This window comes from Globicephala melas, chromosome 12, assembly GCF_963455315.2.
Source record: "Globicephala melas chromosome 12, mGloMel1.2, whole genome shotgun sequence".
Taxonomy (NCBI): Eukaryota; Metazoa; Chordata; class Mammalia; order Artiodactyla; family Delphinidae; genus Globicephala; species Globicephala melas.
The window spans coordinates 38,502,366-38,523,868 of record NC_083325.1 but is presented as its reverse complement, the minus strand read 5'-3'; the positions used below and the strand labels follow the sequence as shown (position 1 = coordinate 38,523,868).

At 35.3% G+C, this 21,503-nt stretch overlaps 1 protein-coding gene across 4 annotated transcripts in view; it reads right to left on the bottom strand.

Annotated features, from left to right (window-relative positions):
* Positions 1-21,503, bottom strand: part of USP34 (ubiquitin specific peptidase 34) — a 231,419-nt gene that overhangs the window by 22,205 nt on the left and 187,711 nt on the right. For all 4 annotated transcript variants that reach the window (XM_030877324.2, XM_030877325.2, XM_030877327.2 and 1 more), the window contains 17 exons: positions 20,613-20,666; positions 20,405-20,500; positions 18,006-18,070; positions 17,839-17,914; positions 17,700-17,747; positions 17,238-17,303; positions 15,392-15,472; positions 13,418-13,503; positions 12,645-12,813; positions 12,466-12,540; positions 11,145-11,296; positions 7,430-7,478; positions 7,238-7,342; positions 7,101-7,145; positions 6,256-6,360; positions 4,993-5,140; positions 71-705 (listed from right to left, as the gene is read on the bottom strand). In XM_030877324.2, coding sequence (XP_030733184.1) covers positions 71-705; positions 4,993-5,140; positions 6,256-6,360; positions 7,101-7,145; positions 7,238-7,342; positions 7,430-7,478; positions 11,145-11,296; positions 12,466-12,540; positions 12,645-12,813; positions 13,418-13,503; positions 15,392-15,472; positions 17,238-17,303; positions 17,700-17,747; positions 17,839-17,914; positions 18,006-18,070; positions 20,405-20,500; positions 20,613-20,666 — 2,055 coding nt within the window. The remainder of the gene's footprint in view (positions 1-70; positions 706-4,992; positions 5,141-6,255; positions 6,361-7,100; positions 7,146-7,237; positions 7,343-7,429; positions 7,479-11,144; positions 11,297-12,465; positions 12,541-12,644; positions 12,814-13,417; positions 13,504-15,391; positions 15,473-17,237; positions 17,304-17,699; positions 17,748-17,838; positions 17,915-18,005; positions 18,071-20,404; positions 20,501-20,612; positions 20,667-21,503) is intronic.

The following is a 21,503-nucleotide window of genomic DNA, read 5'->3' as shown; positions in this document are numbered from 1 at the left end:
CCACAATGGGAAAAACAGGTATTTCCAATCAATTTGAGGATACAGATACAAGAGTTATCATTTTACTTACTCCAGGGTATTGGCTGGCATGTGGTGTAAGATTCTTAAAGGCCCACTGAATGTTCTGGTGAGAAGCCAGTTGTCGTGTAAATGCAGGAGACTGTTCACAGCAGAGCCTCAGAATGCCGTAGTAGGCAGGCAGCATCCCGCGGTTAAAAAGCACCACATCCTGATCATCATGGTCAGCAAGGATGTAATTGAAGGCAATGTTCTTGGTTACCACTGGGTTCTGAACAATAAGGCGGATATTCTCTGGACAGTCAGCACACACATTGTACCAAAATGAAAGCAAAGCCTGTTTATTGTGATTTGTAGCTATTGCTGGCTCAGAAAGTTTAGGCTGGAAAAGGTTCCACAAATCCATGAAATATGTGGAAAACATCAGCTTCTCAGTTTTGGAAATTAAACAGTAAGTCATAAAGCTAAAATAGGGCACTAGCTTTGTAGTGCCATGAACAGCAGCATCAACATAAAGTTTGGCTCTTGAGAGCAAACCAAGGAGCACGTTGTAGACCTGATGTAGGACTACTGTTGTGTCTGGACTGAGTGGAAGGTCACGGGTTGGGATGTGCAAAGACCTTGTTGACCGGAACATCTGGCGGAATGAATTGCTTGGTATAAGGGACACCAGAAGATAAGCTGCAGCTATAAAATGTAAAACAAAACTGTCAGATGCTTACAAGATATAAAATAGACTGAAGAGCAGTCATTAAACACAAAGTCACTCTTCCCTTTAAAAATTAAAATGAATAAAAATTAAGGGACATGAACATCTCTTTTAATATCTTTCTGCTCTACCACTGGTACCAGAGAAATCCCAAGGAATGACAAAAACAGACGCCTTCCATTTTGTCACTGCTATTTTTTAAGTGGTGACAACAATCGCATAAACAGAAAGTTTTAAACCTCTTTTGTTTAGCTTTCCCAAGACGTAGAATTTTCCCATTTGTTTTATCATTTTATTTCTTCTCAGGGAATAATATGGTTTAACAGGAAGAACACAGCATTTGGAGCCAGAAGACCTACATAACGCTGTCTGACATATCAAATCATTAATTTAGGGTCTTAGTTTTCCTCTTCTTTATCAATTATTACAAAATAATTCAGTATTATTTTGTAGATAATGGTAAACTTACATTATAAAGATAGAATAAGATCTATCTAAAAGCCTTTTGTATTATAAAGATTATATACATATATGCCAATTATAGAACATTAACTTTGGAAAATCTCTGAAAGTCTTCTAGGCTAACCTTGCATGCAGAGAAAGAATCCCTTCCTTCAACATACCTGGAAAATGTTATTAAGCCTATGGTATAATTCTGAGAGGATAATGACTCATTAGTTGAAACCATCTGTAAAAGGAGTTACTATTAGCAAGGCACTAAGCTAGGTACGTTGCAAATATTATCTCATTTAATCCCTCATAATCATCCTGGAGGTAGGTGATGATACACTGGAATATCTGAATCTTAGAGAAGCAAAGACCAAGGTCACACAGATAAAGGGGGAGCCCAGACTTGACTTCGAGAAACGATGATGATGATGATGATGACGATGATAATGGTAACATACAAACAACAACAAGAACTGCTAACATTTATCAAATGCTTAAATTTAACACATTCTTTATGTAGTTGGTATTAGTTTTATTATCTCCACTTTTACTCAGACTTAAAACAGTATGACTACCCCATTTTCCACAGCAAGTGGCAGAGCTGGAATTCAAACCTTGATTGTCAGACTCATGAGTTAATCGTCCTAACAACATTCATTACAGAGCCTACTCAAGGCATCTAATGCCTTAGTATAACCCTTTTCAATACACCTACTAATTCTGTCTCCCACTATTCTACCTATAATTTGATAACTTCCATCATACTACCAAAGCAAATACAGTTAGGGTTTCTAAAATTAATTGTAATCTCTTTTATGGATGTCAAATTAAACTTTATTTTTGCACAATACTCCATTTCTACATATTTCATCACCTATATATTGCTCTGATTAGCCTGTTTTCAGTTAGGCTCAGTTTGGTATGTGTTTCAAATATAAAAACTTGGCATTTAGGTGTCATCTTGATCAAATTTGTATAAAACTGCAATTGAGAAAATAATTTTATTTAAAAAATTATTCAGTTTAAGTTAAATACTTTTACCCCAACATTTTATTTTGAAAAAATTTTGAACACTGTGAAAGGTTGAAAACATTCTACTAAATAATGACCCATGGACCTACCACATAAATTCTACAATTAACATTTTGTTTTGCTTTATCACATACCTAACCATCTACTTATTTCTATAAAAACTATTTGCTTTTAAATAAAAAGTAAGTTCTGCTAGGGGAAAAAACCCCACGACTTTTAAATTATTTTTATCTTTGAGAACAAACAGGGAAGTCAATGTAGAAGAACAGACCATCTTTCTAAAAACTGCCTTGCTATAACTTAAAAATTCCTGGGTCTAGAGAACTTAGAACAAATCGTCCATTTCTATATGGCAACTCAACTATTTTAAGACACCTATTGTGTCACCATTTTCTTTTCGCTAAATATTCTAAAGTCATTCCTTAAAATTATTTTGTAGGATTTACAAGTATTTCTCTGTAGCTTTTCTTCTATCCATGTTACCCTCATTCTTACTGAGTCATACTGATTCTATTCAAATATTTGGGCCCCGATTTCAAGTTACATTATTTCAAAAGCATTTTTTCGTATTTCTATAGTCTTCACTATTATAATTTTTAAATGATGCATAACAATTTATCTCTTATCTGAACATCTAGTTAAAAATTTTTCACACTTACAAATAATGCTGTTGGACATTCATATATTGGATGACTTACTTATACCAGAATCCCTGCAATGGTATTACTGAGTTGAAAAAGGGAAAAAAAAATTAAGGATCTTGGTACATACTGCTAAACTGCATTTCATAAGGGTAATATTAACTTACAATGTCACTGCAGTGTATGAGAATGCTATTTCTTTAGCACTACTATGAATGTTAGGTGTACCAGCTAGCTAAAAAGCTTTTCTTTTTGTTTTGGTTTGTTTGTTTGGTTCAGCAAAAGTTTTTAATTGTTTTATGGTCAGGAGTCAGGACATAAATACCAACCAGCATATGTGTCAGCTCTTACAAATATCCCATTACTGTGGGGTTAACTAAACTGGCAGGAAAAAAAGCCTATGAGCAGAGTACCATCGCCAAGCCATGTGTACCCACCACTGAAACATGTTTTCCCCTAATAAACCTTTTATTTTAGAAGAGGTAGAACAGACAGTTCCTATACCCCCTTCTCCCATTTCCCCTGTTAACATTATTACCATGGTACATTTGTTGTGACTAAGGAACCAACACTGGCACATTACTATTAACTAATTTCCACATTTCAGATTTCAATAGTTTTGCCCTAATGTTCTTTTCCTGCTTCTAGGATCTCATTTAGGATGAATGAGATTTAGATGTCATGTCTCCTTAAGCTCGTCTTGACTGTGACACTTTCTCAGACTTTCTTTGGAAGACCATGACAGTTTTGAGGAGTAGTGGTCAGGTATTTTTGTAGAATGTCCCTCAAATTAAGTTTATCTGATGAGTATCATGGTTAGACTCAGGTTATGGGATTTTGGGAGGAAGACCACATGATGAAGTGCCCTGTGCATCACACCATATCAAGGGCACATACTATCAACATGACTTATCAGTGACATTTTTAACCTTAATTATCTGCCTGACTTAATGTTTGTCAAGTTTCTTAACGTTATTTTCTCTATCCCTCATACTCTACTCTTTGAAAGCAAGTCACTAAGCTCACACTCAAGGGGGTTTCCCTTTTGGGGGGGAAGATGTACATACATTTTTTGGAATTCTTCTGTATGGGAGATTTGTCTCTTCTCCATTTCTTTGTTTATTCAGTCATTCATTTATATCAGTATGGACTCATGGGTATTTATTTTATACTTTGGATTACAATTCAGTGCTATGTTAATTATTTTTTCTCTCAAATTGTTCCAGCTTTGGGCATTGGGAGCTCTTTCAGGTTGGTTCTATGTCCCTTTGACATACCCCCATCATTTTGTTTTGGGAGTACTTCCTTACTTTCTGGTTCCACAAGATGCTACAGGCTCATCTTGTATATTCCCTGCCCTAGTCCTACAATCAGCCATTTCTCCAAGGAGCTGTGTTTCATTTTATCGGAAATGATGTTTAAAAACATGGATCTGGGTATTCGATGTGCTTGCTGCTACTGGAATGTTACTGATTGTATGCCCTCTCAGCAGAAAACTAGGAAATATGATCTTAATGATTAAACTGAATGATTAAAGAATTTAAAAAATTAACTACTTTTTTATTTCTTTTAATACTATCAAAAGAAAACATACTCTGTGTTTATTTACAATCAGTTACCTATTCTGTGAAGTATCTATTTTTGGTATTTGTCCATCTGTCTTCCAAGATCTTTGTTTATTCCCTTCTGGCCTGGGTACAATAAAGATATTTATCATTTAACTCCCATAACTTCAGAGAATATTTTCTCTCAGCTTATTTTGTGTTTTAATTGTCACTTTACTCTTAGCCTTCTCAAGTTACTTTTAAGACAGGATTTTCTGACCCATTACTCTCTTCACTAATGCTGATAATGCTTTGTGATTCTATCAAGAAAGGAAACAAAAATGATAGTGGTGGTGGTATCACCCAAGAAAAGACACAGTTTCCTATCCTTAAAAAAACAAAAACACTATAGATATTTGTAAAACATCGCCATAGGTTTTCAAATACTAATATAACCTTGGCGTTTAAAAAAATATCTCTAAGAGCCTTTCTGTATTATACAATGGGCATATTATGATCACCTTAAAACAAACAAAAAACAAAACGAAACGTGGAACAACAACAAAATGGTTTCTTAAATTCTGAATATTTGACTTACAAGTCCTGACTCTAGGATAATTGTGAGCCAAAAGAAACCGCTCGACCCAGTTTTCCATATTCTGTAGGACCCAGCTGTGTGCCAGTTTATTTCGGGGTGTCTGCACTGCCAACCAATCCAGACACTGAGAAGGATTGTATTCAATTACCTACAAGTAAAATGACAAGAACAGAATATAAGGCTAACTGAATGAGCAGTTACTTTTTTAAACTTACTTTTGGTATGTGCATCAGACACTTTAAAGCTAAATAGTTTTTTGAAAACTAGAGCCTGAAAGAAGTTTCACACCCATGTTTTTTCCCATTTTTAAAGCAACTTATTTTTATTAACAGGAATATGTTCAAGGAGAATTTGTCATTAGTTTACAAAATAAAATTATAATAACCAAGGACTCTAACACAGGACCAATAAGAGAACTCAATGACCTTTAAGGTCTTAAGTTTACAAAGTTATTTAAAAGTGCTTTTAATTCTCTAAAGTTTCCATCTTTACTTTTCTTATTGTTTGCCCAATCTGCTACTATAAGTGAGAATGAAAACTAGCTCACTATACTGCTGGGAAGATTTTTTTCATTGGAAAAGGAAATCCTAGGAATCTAGAGTACGGGTTGGAAAATTATGGCTCTCAGAAGCCAAAATTACGGCTTCTGTGGTTTGCCTGTTTTTAAGTTTTTATTGGAACACAACCATGCCCACTCATTTACATTTTGTCTATGGCTGGTTTTATGGTAAAACAGCAGCTAAATGGTTCTAACAGAGACCATATGGCCCACAAAGCCTAAAATATTTACTATCTGGACTATGAAGAGAAAAAGTTTGCCAGGCCCCTGGTCTAGAGAGTGGGCATTTCCAACACTCACTAAGAAGAAATTCTGTAACCTCAGCAGTAACTCTGGAAGAAAGGAAGTGGTTGGTGCGTCCTCTGTATTTTCTATCAACTGCTGAAAGCACCTGGCTTGTATTTCTAGGGCTTCTACCACTTTACGGAATCTTTTTTGAGGATACGGGAATGAGGACCTCGGATGGGCTGAAGACTGCTTATGACTCTACGAGAAAATCTTTAAACATCTGAGACACTAGGGAAGAACTCTTTTTTCCCCTAGATCTTCTGACTAAAGCACCTCTTCTTCCCTTCACCTGTGACTTACTAAAACCATTTTGAGTTACCCAAGCAAGAAGAAACTAGTACTTAAAATGTGAGTGACTGTTAGAAAAATAAAGCCCTCGGAAAAATAAACACTAAAACATCTGCTGCAAGACTTACCTCCCATATCCTTTGCAGAATGTAAGATGCAAAGGGAGGCATTCCTGGAGGTCCACCAGCAAACTCCATTAGCATAGTCAACAATTTAAAGAAAGGATTGGCTGCCTATAAGACATGTACATGACTGTGTATTTAGATCTGTTTGAACCCATCATTTCCAGCTGAAAACAAAGAAGTATAACTCTTCTACAGATCACATTTAAATCTGCTGTATTAGGTTAGAGAGCTCAGTACTCATACATATGAACCTGAACTCTCATTAAGCAGAAGGGTGAGCGCAGGATACAGTGTCAATTGTGTGGGAGCCACATTTAACAGAAAACATCTATTTTTCTGGATGTCAATTTGGGAAAAAATGTATCAAAACTCTTGTTAATGAGACAACCATGTTTATAGAAAAATTTAGATTAGAAGTTCCCTGTAGCAACCTCTGCTCTCTGAGGTATAATTTATATTAATATTTGACATGTATTATCAAAGTAGCTATAATATTTTCATTTTATGAAAATACATACTTATTCACTTAGGCAGTATTCTGGTTAGTCTACTTTCTTCTAAGGTACAATATGATATATGCTTCAAACCAAACAACTTTAAAGCTCAGTATCTAGGTGGAACTCTGATATATTCAACTTATATGTAAATTTAATTGGGAAAATGACATTTGTGACAAGATGTGAAGAGGTAATTCAGTTTATTCAAGTTACATAGTTAAAAATAGGTGGTTGTATTATGAGGGAAGCCTTGATAAATTTTTTCCCAAAAACAATTAGAAAGGTTCATTTGAAAGCATTGTCAGTGCTGATAGCAGCTTGAAAAACATGAATGAACAGATGTCTACATACCTCAGGAGTCAATTTTGCTATTGATGTGAAAAGCATAGATACAATCTAAAACAAAACAAAACAAAACAAAAGGGATAATTTCAGAATATTCTTCCACAAATTACCAAAAATCTTTAAGACTGTTTCTCAGCACTTACATGTTCTGCAAGTCGATTATTGTATCGACAAAGGCTGAAAATCAGATTACAAGTTTGTCTTATATTGATGCCATCACGAATATGTTGAAACAAGAAGGGAAATCCCTGTTAAAAGCAAAAGTTGTTCATTTAAGAACTATTTTGTTGTTATTTTTGTGATTATCAAGTGGTCTAATATTGAGACGGTATTACCTTTCCTCCTGTTAATGCCGCCATGTCAGTCTGTGATAATGTCAAATGCCTGAAAGAAAACATTAGTGGAAATAAGTTTTTCTTTCCTCTATACTACTTTATAGCCATTTGCATCATGACACATAACAAAATTGTTGATTCAATTACAAGTGTACCAAGCCACCATCATAAAATGATTTTTGAACTTTCCGCTAGCTAGACTTGCTCACTAGACATCTTTTAGACAATTTTTCAAAATTCCAAGATTGGTACATGCAAGTCCAAATCTACTTTGTTTCCATTTAATTAACTCAAAATGTTGGTGTACTGTAACACGAGGATGGGTCTAATTTAGAGAGCTTTTTTTTTGACATGAGAACCTTCAAAACAAAACGAACTTCTAAGAAATAGAGAATTTCACTTTCAAGTTTAAAATTACTGCATATTTAACTTATTATAGAAAATTTCAAACACATACAAAAATAGAATACTGTAAGCATCCCATCACTCAGTTGCAAATTACCACCTTACGGTCGGTCTTGATTCATCTGTACCTCCTACTTGTTCAAATATGAACTATTTTGAAGCAATTCCAGATACGTTATCACTTAGTCCATAAATTTCAATACATATCCCAAACATAAATTTCAAAAACATAAACAACACTACCAATATTCACACCTAAAATAAATTAACAATTTCTTATTATCATACAAGATCCAGTCAATGTACAATTTCCTCAAGTTTCTAAAAAATATTTTTATAATTTGTTTGAATCAGGATCCAAATGAAGTCCTCTGTTGACACTGGTTGAAATGTCTTTTAAATCTCTTTTAGACAACTGGTTTCCCCTCCGATTTTGTTTTTATCTTGCAATTAATCTGTTGAAGAAAGCAGGTGGTTTGACCTGTAGAATTTCCCACATTTCCATTTTGCTGATTATATCCTTGGTGTGTTGTTTTAACATATTCCTCTGTCCCCGTATTTCCTATAAACTGGTAGTTATTAGATCAAGAGACTTGATCAGATCTAGGTTTGACTTTTTAATCAAGAATACCTTAATAAACGGTAGTGTGAACTTTCATCAGGAGGCACACAATGAAAAGCTGTCCCTCTTTTTGTAATGTTTTCAGCCCATGATGATCATTTCCTAGATCCATTATTGCATTTGGGATGCAAAATATTGATATCCTAATTCCAGCATTACTTGCTCATTTATTAGCTCAAATACCTCTATGACGATGAACATCCCTCTCATTTACCATTTGGTTGCCATGAAGTATAATTCTTGCAGGTAAGATAAATACTTGATATTGTTCCTTTATTAATAAGTTTCCAAAATTGTTACTTGGTTTCTTAATATACTCCAAAAGTTGTCAATAATTTTTAAAATTTTGTTTTTAGGTATCATTATAAACTCATGGATGTAAACATCCATGATGTGTTTTAGTCCACTTGCAGTTGTTATTACTATTATTGATGCTCAAGTTGTCCAATCTGTAACCAGTAGAAACCTCCTTAAGTTGACTCTTGAGACCTTTTAACATGACCTCAGTAGTCTCTGATAGCCTCCTTGCTTTCCAAAATGACAAAATGTTCGAGGCTTCCCATTCATTTCTTGCCCAAGACCTGGAATTGGCCATTTTCTCAAGGAACCTTGATTTTTTTCAGTGGGAAATATTATCTAGATGCCAGGGTCACTCACTGGTTTTTGGGTTGGACAGGATTTCTAGGCCTTTTCAGAAAATGGAGATACATAATACATTTTTTGTTTGCTTAAGACAAAATATACCATGAACTCTACTGATATTCCCAAATTCAAATTTAGTTTTGAAGAAGTTATGTAAACATCCTACAATTTTATATTTGTATTTCTCTTTTCTTTTTCTGAAAATCTTGGTTTCTAATGACATTAACAATTATCTATTTGTTTTATTCTATAATACAGTTTCAGAATAATAATTCTAATTATACTACTACTCACAATATAATTAGTAAAACACTTGAGGATAATTTTACAATTCTTTTTGTCCTTCAGGTACATCCCACTAAAAATTACAGTTAAATCAATGTGTTCTAAAGTCACTTTAATTCCTCTCCAGTGGCTATGTCACCAACTCAATATACAGTTAAGCTCATTTATTTCAGTCTGCTTTTGATTTTTAGGGATTGCATTTTATTAATTTATTTATAATTATAGAAAACATTTACATGATTCCAAAGATAAATCTAAAAAACAAAACAGTGTACTATATTCAAAGAAGTCAAACCTTCATTCCTGTCCCCTCCAGCCTGTTTTCCCCTCCCCCAACCACTGGAAATTTAAAATTTATTTTTAAAAATTTAGTCTTCAATTAGAAAAATAGTCAGTTCTTGTTACTTGTAGTACTTACGTTCTATAAAGAGCTGCGAACACTGAATTAGTGAACACTGAATCACTGCTCATAGGGAAAACATACACTTAGGTTCCTGTGAACCTCTGGTCATAACATTTTCATCAATAGATCAATATGTTACCTTGTATAATGTGTGTTTCTGTTTAAAGACACCTGATTTAATGTTGACTCATTAGCACTGAATACAGAGCAAACAGCACTGTAACTCAAACCTGAATGAAGCTTATCTAATGTGTACTTTCTCCTTAAGGCATATTATGGCCTTCTTGAGCTTAGGAACACACTAGACAGCACTTGGCACTATGCTTGGGACCATTTTTAAACAGCCAAATCACCAACAAAAAGCATAAATGTGAGAAATGTGGCACATATTGCAAACAAAAATTTGTTTACAATTTGAGCACCGAAACAAGAAGGCAGAGTGTCACCATGTTTGACCTCAGCTGGAGAAGTGTGTGTCAGGTCAACTCCAATTTTTTGCCACTCTGTACATTCTGAAATCCACAAATCACTGTAAACGCTTCACAAGTACTGATTTGGGGATTACAAATAAATTTAAGTAGGAGAATTCACAAAGTGGAGATCCATGAATAATGTGGCTTGGTTGCACACGTGCGCGCGCGCGCGCACACACACACACACACACACACACACACACTCTCTCTTCTCTCTCACTCACTTTGTGTCTCACAGCCTGCCCTTCTTAAAAAGTAGCATACTATAGGGAATTCCCTGGTGGTCCAGTGGTTAGGACTCAGTGATCCCGTAAGCCATGCTGCGTGGCCAAAAGAAAAAAAAAAAGTAGCATACTATATACACTCTTGTCCACCTTGTTTTTTTTTCACCTCAGTGTTATGTATCTTAAAGAACTCTCCATGGTGGTACACATACAGTCCATACTGCCTGTTTTTTTTTCTGCTATAGAGTCCTCTATCAAGTGGATGCTGTTTCTTCAACTTGTACCATCTTTGTGGACATTTTCAGTCTTTTGCTGTTTATAAACACTGCTTCAGTAAACAGCACTGCACATACATCTTTTGGTGTTTTGGGAACGGAATCCCAGAAGTGGGGTTGCTAGGTCAAAGGATGAATGCACATATAATTTTGCTAGATATTTTACTGTAAATTTCTTCAATGTATATTTCTAACATGACTCAGGCAAAGTAAGAGTTTGGTACAAAGGATCGAAATACTTATGCTACAAGAGTTGATGGAAAGTGTTGTTATTATTTAAAAGGAATTAAGTAACAAAAACTACTGAGTTAATAATGGTAAAACAATTATGTAAAAAGAATAAAATCAAACATGCTTTAAGCATTTTGAATGTTGAAACATTTCACCTTTCGGAGCGAGACTGTTCAACCAAAAGAGCAACTAAAGCTATCATTTTTTCAAGAGCAGCTGGCCTGTATTTTTCTTCTGCCAGAGAGAGTATATCTTCTTCCTCCTCCTCTTCTTCCCCTTCTTCCTCTGACAACACTTCAACTTGAGGCTAGAACATAACACAATTCATTTTTAATATATTATTTTCTAACATTATGTTGAGAGAAAAGAGCTTGATTGTCTCACAAAACAATGCAGGGTAGACAGTGGCATGTATCATGGAAGCATGTATCAGGAGCATGTATCATGAAAAATAACCACTCAAAGGCCTAACCTTATTTAAAAGTCTAAACCACATTCAGGGCAATTCTAGATTTAATAGGCAGAACTGTAAAGAACAATAATTCCCAATACTGTATTTACCTTACCTAAAGATATAAATTCTTTAATAATAAATTTTTTTTCTTATAGGCAAGCTCTTTGGAAGATAAATCAGGAACAAAATTTATATGAGTATGATAAAATGGTATTTCATATTTAATAAAAATACCAGTTACACAAATTAAGGAATCCATATTTGCAGTTTTCAGATAATCCAAACAGTAGGTATTTCAAAGAGATACTCATTTGGGGTTTGAAATGCAACACTGCAAAGATTTTATGATCTAACAAAGCAAAAGAAAAGCAGTCTAAATAAGTAGCCATCTAGGTTGAAATTAGATAATAACAGTACGTATCTGGAGAACCATTACAGCACAGTGGCTAACAGTTTCATTCAGGAGTCTAACCAAGGATCAAAGCCTAACTCACTGTGATCTAAAACAAGTTAACTTCTTTATGCCTCAAGTTCCCCATCTGTAAAATGGAGATAACAACAGTACTTACCTCTCAGGGTTACAACAAGGATTAAATAAGATAGAGCAAATAGAGCATTCAATCCAATGTGGTCATTACAGACAACACAAAATTGATGTAATAGTTTTAATATTATGAATTGAATTTTTGGAAGACTGACAGACTTAATATAGCAAAGGGCTTTAAAAATATGGCCAGCAAAAATGTTCACCAAAACACAAAATGCTACTGTAAGACCCTAAAGCAGGTGATGGCCATTTTGCCTAAATTTATTTGCTTTGATCCAGGGCCATACCAGTGAAATTTATCACTTGACTGTTTCTTCTCTTGCTATAACCATTAAAAATATCAACCAAACTTAGACCCTTAAAATCATTTAATATCAGGGCTGGAAGGGACTTCAAAGGAATCCAGTATCTTTCTATGATGCAAACTTGAAAACATGGCCTCTAAATCCCTGATATGAGACAGAATTGTACTTACATTTTCAGGCCCTTTAGTTCCCATGTAAAAATGTACCATTGTAGATATGGCTTGCAGTGAAAGCAAAAACTGGCTCTAAAAATAAAAATATTGATTTAAAAATATAAAATAAAAACAATTAAGTTTTAAATACTGAAAATAAGTACATAATACCAGAAATAAACAAGATATAGCCTCACCTCTTCTTCACCCATTTTGGCAAATTCGTAAAGGAAGGCAAAATATTCTGTAAGATGTTTACTGTGAGGCTTTACACCATGTTCCATGATTAATAACAGAGTTCTCACAAATCGAGTGACACATGAACGACCACCTATATCTTCTACTGAAGCATCCATATCATCAGACCTGAAAACACAATTTTATACACCTTAGAAAAAGTATGAAGTCTGGGGATAGATATTTTGGGAGGAGAAATATTTTAAAAACCTGAATTTATCTCTTTCATCTTTGCAATAATGAATACCAATTACAATAATACAAAAAGTTGGATTCCAGTTATCATGTCTCGCTGAAATCAAAACAAAAAGACTAAGTCAAAGTTACTTGTAGAGGATTTTGAAAATGCAATTAAATAAAAATAAAACAAAAGTATTCCTTCTTGATTTATATTATTACAGATTATTTTTAAATAGGAGAACCTAAATACTTCAGTGTGGATATTTAAAAATACTTTGTAGGCAGATCATCAAAAAACTTAAAAATAAAATGTTCAGGGACTTCCCTGGTGGTCTGGTGGCTAAGACTCCGTGTTCCCAGTGCAGGGGGCCCGGGTTCGATCCCTGGTCAGGGAACTAGATCTCACATGCATGCTGCAATTAAGAGTTCGCATGCTGCAATGAAACTAAGACCCGGCACAGCCAAATAAATAAATAAATATGTTAAATAAATAAATAAATGAATGAATAAATAAATAAATAAAAAAGTTCAGTTCAAAAGGTATACTTCTTACCCATCTTCCATTCCTGGCTGTAGATAGAGATGAGCATGCACAGGTCTAAGTCTCTGAATCACATGGATACACAAACGCTGAAACATCTATAGATGAAAAGATAGGACAACCTAAGAGTCAACTCACATCAGGTAACAAAGACAATGAAAAATGAACACGATTAAAAATTCTGCTACCCTGGGCTTCCCGGGTGGCGCAGTGGTTGAGAGTCCGCCTGCCGATGCAGGGGACACGGGTTCGTGCCCCGGTCCGGGAAGATCCCACACGCCGCGGAGCGGCTGGGCCCGTGAGCCATGGCCGCTGAGCCTGCGCGTCCGGAGCCTGTGCTCCGCAACGGGAGAGGCCCGCATACCGAAAAAAAAAAAAAATTCTGCTACCCATTTATATTTTGCCCACAGATTATCTTTTGACATTCTAAAGCTTTCCTGGAGTCTCAACTACAGACTGAAGATAAAAGGTAGAGTTAGCTTGAAAAACAATTTTATAAGGGAAAAAGCAAAAACAAACTATAGGTTTCAGTAATAGAGATTACCAAATACAAAGCTTCATGAAACCTCCTTTACTAGTGGAGATACAGAGGAAAGAAAACTTGGCATCCATCTCTTTCAGAAGAGTGGAGTGGGGCAGGACAGCTGCTTATTAGAATTTCAATGACTAGGAGAAGGAAATGCAATTTAAGTTTATCCAAAAAATATGGATTAAGATATACAAATGGCCAATAAGCACACGAAAAGATGTTTACTATCATTAATTATTAAGCAAATGCAAACCAAAACTACAATGAGATACTACTTCACACCCATTAGAATGGCTAAAATTAAGAAAACAATAAACAAATGTTGAAGAAGATGTAGCAAAAACTGGAACCTTCACAGATTGCTGGTGGGAATGTAAACTGGTGCAGACATCATGAAAAAAAGTTTGGTAGTCCCTAAGAATGTTAGTTACAACCCAGCAGTTCACTCCTCTGTATATATCCGAAAGAACTGAAAACACATGTCCACACAAATATCTGTACACATATGTTCATAGCAGTGTTATTCAAAACAGCAAAGAAGTGGAAACATCACTAATGTTCATCAACTGCTGAATAGATAAACAAAATTTGGTATATAAAATATTACTTGGCAGTAAGAAGAAATAAAGTACAGATATAAGTCACAACATGGGTAAACCTTGAAAACATTGTTAAATCAAAAAAGCCAGTCACAAAAGACCACATACTGTGTGATTCTATTCAAATGAAATGGTGAGAATAGGCAAACCCACAGAGGCAGAAAGTATATTAATGGTGGCCAGGGGCTGAAGAGAATGGACAGGATAAAATGGAAGCGATTGCTCATAAGTATGGGATTTCTTTTGGGGGTGTTATAAAATTAGGTAGATGATGGTCACATATTTGGGAATATACTAAAAACCACTTAATTTTACATTTTGAAAAGTTTTGCTAAATTTTATGATATAAGAATTGTATCTCAATTATAACTGCAAGCATATTTCAGATTAAATTTTTGGTTTTGTGTCATAAATGCATATGTATTTTTCTTCCTTGTTAATTTTTCCAATGATTTATGAAAAACAAATTGATTCATGTGACAGTTGAGAATCTGTCACAGAAATAAGTTATACACTATTCATTTAACTTTCAAGGCCATTACAGTACACTACCATGGTTAGAATACCTAAGGATCTGAAAAAGAATCAGTACAACTCATACATCAAAGTAGGATCTGAGAAAATAGGCAGTTACAACTATCTTCCTATAACCAGGAAATGTGAATGATTTTAATCACTTGACTGGAAATTATAGCTGATTTGCCAAAAGAAGGTGGTGAAAATAAGAGCAAAATGACTTTTGTGATAAGAGGTCGATCTTTTCAAATTACTTCCAATGCTGGGTTAAAATTTATTCACAGGCAAATTCCGAACAATTAACTTGAAAGCCACTTCTTTTCCAAATAAATTTTTTCTTACCTGTCTCACAATTTGATTAGGGCACTTAATTAGTATCTGCATTGGCCACCAATCATCATCAGCCATGCGGTCCAAAAACCACTGTAAGTAAATAGTGTGATTTTAACATTCAATCAATACTTGTCAATTGGGATAAAAATCACACAAAGATTTTAATTCTAGTTGACATCTGAATTCTTTTAAATTCTTACCAAAAAAGATTCTTCAATTGGTAGAAAGTGTAAAATCTAAAATGTCTAAAGTCATAATCAAGGTCATCTCAATACAGAATTCCATGGATGCCATTTACATTATAGTGTAGAACCTACATGATGACAACCTGCAGTTCTTAATAAAGTCAAATACTATTTTCCTCTTAGACTTCATAAATGTCACACTGCAGAATTTTTTGTTCCTATTAATAATATACGATCTGAGTATGATAAACTTTCTGTTTAAAACCAATTTATGTTCTGTTGATAACAAAAAACACTCTTCTTTAGGCTAAGACAATTTCCCATTAATTTCAAGATATCTCTTAATCACATATTTAACTCCTCTATTGAACTGTACGGCCTATTTATGCACACACATAATTACTGACAACTGTAGAGAATTTTAACTCCTTGACGGAGTTCCAGAGGCAAATCCTTAGTGAAAAAACTGAAGTCGCAACTTTATTTAAAAAAACAACAAAAACAAAAAAAATTTATGACTTAATCAAGCTTCTGCATCTACTGAACAGTTTTTTTTGTTTGTTTTTACTGAATAGTTTTTGAAAAATCATGAAGGGGGAAGGGAATAGAGGAATATGTTAAATAACACGCAAAGGATGCACTAGATCAAAGCCAGCATGTGGAAAATCCTGCAGAACAAATGAGAATGTGGTACAGAGGGAAAAAAAAAAGAAGGTAACTACAGTTGCTCCTTGGTATGGAGCCCCAGCATACACGAAAATCTGCAGATACTCAAGTCCCATAGCTGACCTTCTGTATCTTAGGTTCCTCCGCATCCTCGGATTTAACCAACCACAGATTGTACGGTACTGTACGTACTTACTGAAAAAATCTGTGTATGAGTGGATCCACACAGTTCAAACCCGTGTTGTCCACGGGTCAACTGTATTATAGATGAAAAGAGATTTACAAGACAAAAGCAAAATGTGGACCTTGTTTCAATACTAATTCAAACAAACCGACTGAAAAAAATTTAAAAAAATAATCTTTCTAAAAACCTTCTACCTATGAAAAAATCTTCAACTAACTTCATCTATTGTACACTATGCTGCTGTCTCCCACTTCTGGGAATTTATAAGACCTGCATTCCTAGAAAGGTACACATCACTCCGGGAGATCATCACAAATGATAAACGATAGTAAGATGGCAATATGGCTAAGTGTTTATTACCTGTGTGCATACTATCCTTAGGGATGTATGTTTCTCTTATAATGTAATATGGGAAAAGATAAAATAGGACATAAACTGATCTACTGGGATATATGCAATTTTTCTCAGAGGGGGAAGGGAGATATGCATTTTTCAGTATTTTCTAGTAGCATACAAAAGTAGTTAAGAAATATCTGGTACAGTTCTGAATTTTCTATACTTTTTCCTTCCAATACATGGTGGGGGGGAACCCAAGGATTTTTAAGTAACTTAAAACTCAATTATTTAATCAATGTAATGAATTTGATACATTAATTATAAATTTCTCTTGGCAATCAAGTAATTTTAGGAACAACTTACACTGGCTCCCTATGATTTATAATAGATAAAACAATTTTGTTATATCATCTAAGTTAAGAATAAAAGAAAACAAGAAAGTGAATCTTAAGCTATGCATTGTTTGTTGAATCATTCACCTCACCTCACAAGCTGCTTGGCTATTATTAAATTGTTTGGTCAACAGTTCAATCCACTGAAGCATTGTGGGCTAAAAAAGAAAAAGAAGTTACTGAAGGTATTAGGTGATATCTGGGGCTTCCCTGGTGGTGCAGTGGTTAAGAATCCACCTGTCAATGCAGGGGACACAGGTTCAGGCCCTGGTCCGGGAAGATCCCACATGCCGCGGAGCAACTAAGCCCATGTGCTCCAACTACTGAGCCTGCGCTCTAGAGCCCACGAGCCACAACTACTGAAGCCCGTGCTCCACAACAAGAGAAGCCACCACAATGAGAAGGCTGTGCACCGCAATGAAGAGTAGCCCCTGCTCACTGCGACTACAGAAAGCCCACGTAGTAACGAAGACCCAACGCAGCCAAAAAAAAAAAAAAAAAAGATATGATAAATGACATGAATGGCACAAAAGTTTATGAAATAGAACACATACCTTTTCTTTTGAATGAATAAATGTCTCTAGGACAAAAGAAGTGCTTAACTGCAAGAAAAGATAAAATTAAGCAAAAAAGATTTAATTATTTTAAAGTCACCAATTTTGAAGAAATTACCTAAGTCTACACATATATTACCTTTGCTGTCATTAAGGACACAGCTTTAGGATCTGGTAATGTACTGGGAATACAACTACACAACTGCCACATAAACCTAGAATTTGAAAACAATAAGTTAAAATTCTTACAAAATAAGATTTTTTAAAAGTGTTAACAAAAAAACTTACTAAATCTGCCAAGCTTACCCAAAATATGTATGTTCAAAAATGTTTTTGTCTTGAAGAAACTGCATGTTATCATGCCAAATCCACTGAAGAAAAAAATGTTAACATTAGACATCAGAAAGCATTTGCTTCATAACATTTTACCAATATTTTTATTAGACAAAATAAGACTTGCTCTAGAAGAAACAAAAAGTATACATGCACTTAAATTCATGTTGACTTTTTTCCAGGTAAATGGAATATGGAAGTAGTTACTAAACCTAATCCAATTTATCATTACTTATCTGGTTACCTCAAGCAATCACGTTGTTTCTTTTTTTTTCAATTTATTTATTAAAATTTTGAAAGTAAGAACTCTGAAATCCCATCTGTCTGAAGAGCAAATATGTAATGAATAAAATTATGTTAACATTGATAACATACATGAAAACTATGGTAGGCTGATATTCTGGTAACAACAGGTTATGAAAGACAGGTTTATGTTTAAAAACTGGCAAAATAGGGCTTCCCTGGTGGCGCAGTGGTTGAGAGTCCGCCTGCCGATGCAGGGGACATGGGTTCGTGCCCCGGTCCAGGATGATCCCACATGCCGCGGAGCGGCTGGGTCCGTGAGCCATGGCCGCTGAGCCTACGTGTCCAGAGCCTGTGCTCCGCAACGGGAGAGGCCACAACAGTGAGAGGCCCACGTACCGCAAAAAAAAAAAAAAAAAAAAAAAAAACTGGCAAAATAAGGGACTTCCCTGGTGGCACAGTGGTTAAGAATCTGCCTACCAATGCAGGGGACACAGGTTCATGCCCTGGTCTGGGAAGATCCCACATGCCAGAGAGCAACTAAGCCCGTGCACCATAACTACTGAGCCTGTGCTCTAGAGCCTGCGAGCCACAACTACTGAAGCGCACGTGCCTAGAGCCCGTATTCCGCGATGAGGAGCCACCACAATGAGAAGCCTGCACACCGCAATGAAAAGTAGCCCGCACTCGCTGCAACTAGAGAAAGCCCGCGTGCAGCAACGAAGACCCAACGCGGCCAAAGATAAATAAAAAATTTTTTAAAAAAGAAAACAATGTGAAAAAGAAATTCATGTTTACTTACAGATCCTGTATTTATTGAAAAAAAAAAACCCAAAACCATGTGTAAGTGGACCCTCACAGTTCAAGCCTGTGTTGTTCAAATGCCAACTGTACATCATTAAGGTTTTATGTAAAATTTCATTTTATTTCACATGTGGGTGGCTATCTTTAAATACTGTTGGGTCCTCATCTACAACATGGTGTACATCTGAATACCCTGGGGACACAAAGTCTTGCACATAATGATGATTATAATCTATTTTATTTTGCTATTATGATAGCAGTTGAAATAAATCTTTGTATAAATAGGTGAGTTTAATAGCTTGGCATCTAGTGACGCATCTAATTCTGCTGGTAAACCTAAATTAGAGGGTTTGGAAGAAGATAATATTCTTGGCTCTTTATCAGTAAATTACAGGTAGGCAAGATACCATTAAAAGTGTTTGGGGGGCTTTCCTGGTGGCGCAGTGGTTGGGAGTCTGCCTGCCAATGCAGGGGACACGGGTTCGTGCCCCGGTCCGGGAGGATCCCACAGGCCGCGGAGCGGCTGGGCCCGTGAGCCATGGCCGCTGAGCCTGCGCGTCCGGAGCCTGTGCTCTGCAACGGGAGAGGCCATGGCAGTGAGAGGCCCACGTACCGCAAAAAAAAAAAAAAAAAAAAAAGTGTTTGAGGAACAAAATCCACTCAGTGTTAAGACTTGACCACAATAGTGCAAATATCAATCAGTCAGAGAGTAAAAGTTTAATTGTCTACATGGAAGAGTACACTTGTATCAGGTATACCTTTCTGGAGATTTTTTTTTTTACTTTTGGCCGAGTCAGTTTACAACAATGACACAACATACATTGAGTGTGCACACTTTTTATAAACCCCTAACATTATCACGTAACTACATTATGAAACGAAGAGAGCTCATTACTACAAATGAGACACATATTAAAATATATATAATACATATTTTAAATGCATTTAAAATACACTGTACGCTTGTGTATAATATGAAGCGTAAGAAAAGGAACATTCACAGTCCTACCACCCAATCCAAGAATATCACCAACCATACAAGTTAATTGTGAGCTTGAGCTTATTCCATCGACCATTTTTACCTTTCTTATTTTTCTTCAGTGTTACTAATAATTGTTTTCCACTCCCTTTAATCTCTTTCAGTTTACATTCACCTGTTGTATGTCAGTATTACCGAGACTATTTGTGAAGAGGGTTAAGGTCTACCTCGGATTACAGATACTAATGATGCTGTTTATATAGCCTGCTTTTATATTCTAGAACTAATACTTGCATAAATACTTAACATGCTTTTAAATTGTTGCTAAAGTTAAATTAACTCATACCTCTAGTAATTCAGATGAAACATCAAATTTGTATTCTTTGCCATTTTCTTCCTCTGGTTCCATGCGTTTGTAAAACAGCATATAAGCACTGTGTGTCTTTTAAGAGGGAAAAAAAAGTATATTTTCATTTTGACATAGTATAACTATAAAAGTAGATAACATGGAAGTCAGAAAACAATGTACAATTATACATGAAAGAAATGGTTACCTTTTCGAAGGAGAAATCCATAAATTTATCTGTAACAGAATCATAGGTCTTGGTCTGTTTAAAAAAATGAAAGTTTTCCTTCTTTAAGAAATGGGTACACTCAGCTATATTTATATATAAAATACTTCATAAATAGCTATTTTATACTTTATAGCAACTTTGTAAATAGTTCTCAAATAGCATTATATTCAGAAAAATCTTTAATAGAAGTTTTTGGATAGGAGTAGTACTTTAAAAAAAAGATTCAAAACATTTTTAAGGTACTTTACCATCAATAATATAAAGCTTAATAAAATGGACTTGCAATCTGAAAAACTACTTTTTAAATAAATCTTTATTGGAATATAATTGCTTCACAATACCTTGTTAGTTTCTGTTGCACAACAAAGTGTATCAGCCATATGCATACAGACAACCCCATATCCCCGCCCTCATATCCCCTCCCTCTTGAGCCTCCCTCTCATCCTCCCTATCCCACCCCTCTAGGTCATCGCAAAGCACCAAGTTGATCTCCCTGTGCTATGCTGCTGCTTCCCACCAGCCAACTATTTCACATTCAGTAGTGTATATATGTTGACGCTACTCTCACTTCGCCCCAGCTTCGCCCTCCCACCCCATGTCATCAAGTCCGTTCTCTATGCCTACCCCTTTATTCCTGCCCTGCAACTAGGTTCATCAGTATTATTTTCTTTTTTTGATTCCATATATGTGCGTTAGCCTACAGTATTTGTTTTTCTCTTTCTGACTTACTTCATTCTGTATGTCAGAGTCTAGGTCCATCCACCTCACTACAAATAACTGAATTTCATTTTTTTTATAGCTGAGTAATATTCCATTGTATATATGTGCCACATCTTCTTTATCCATTCATCTGTCAATGGACATTTAGGT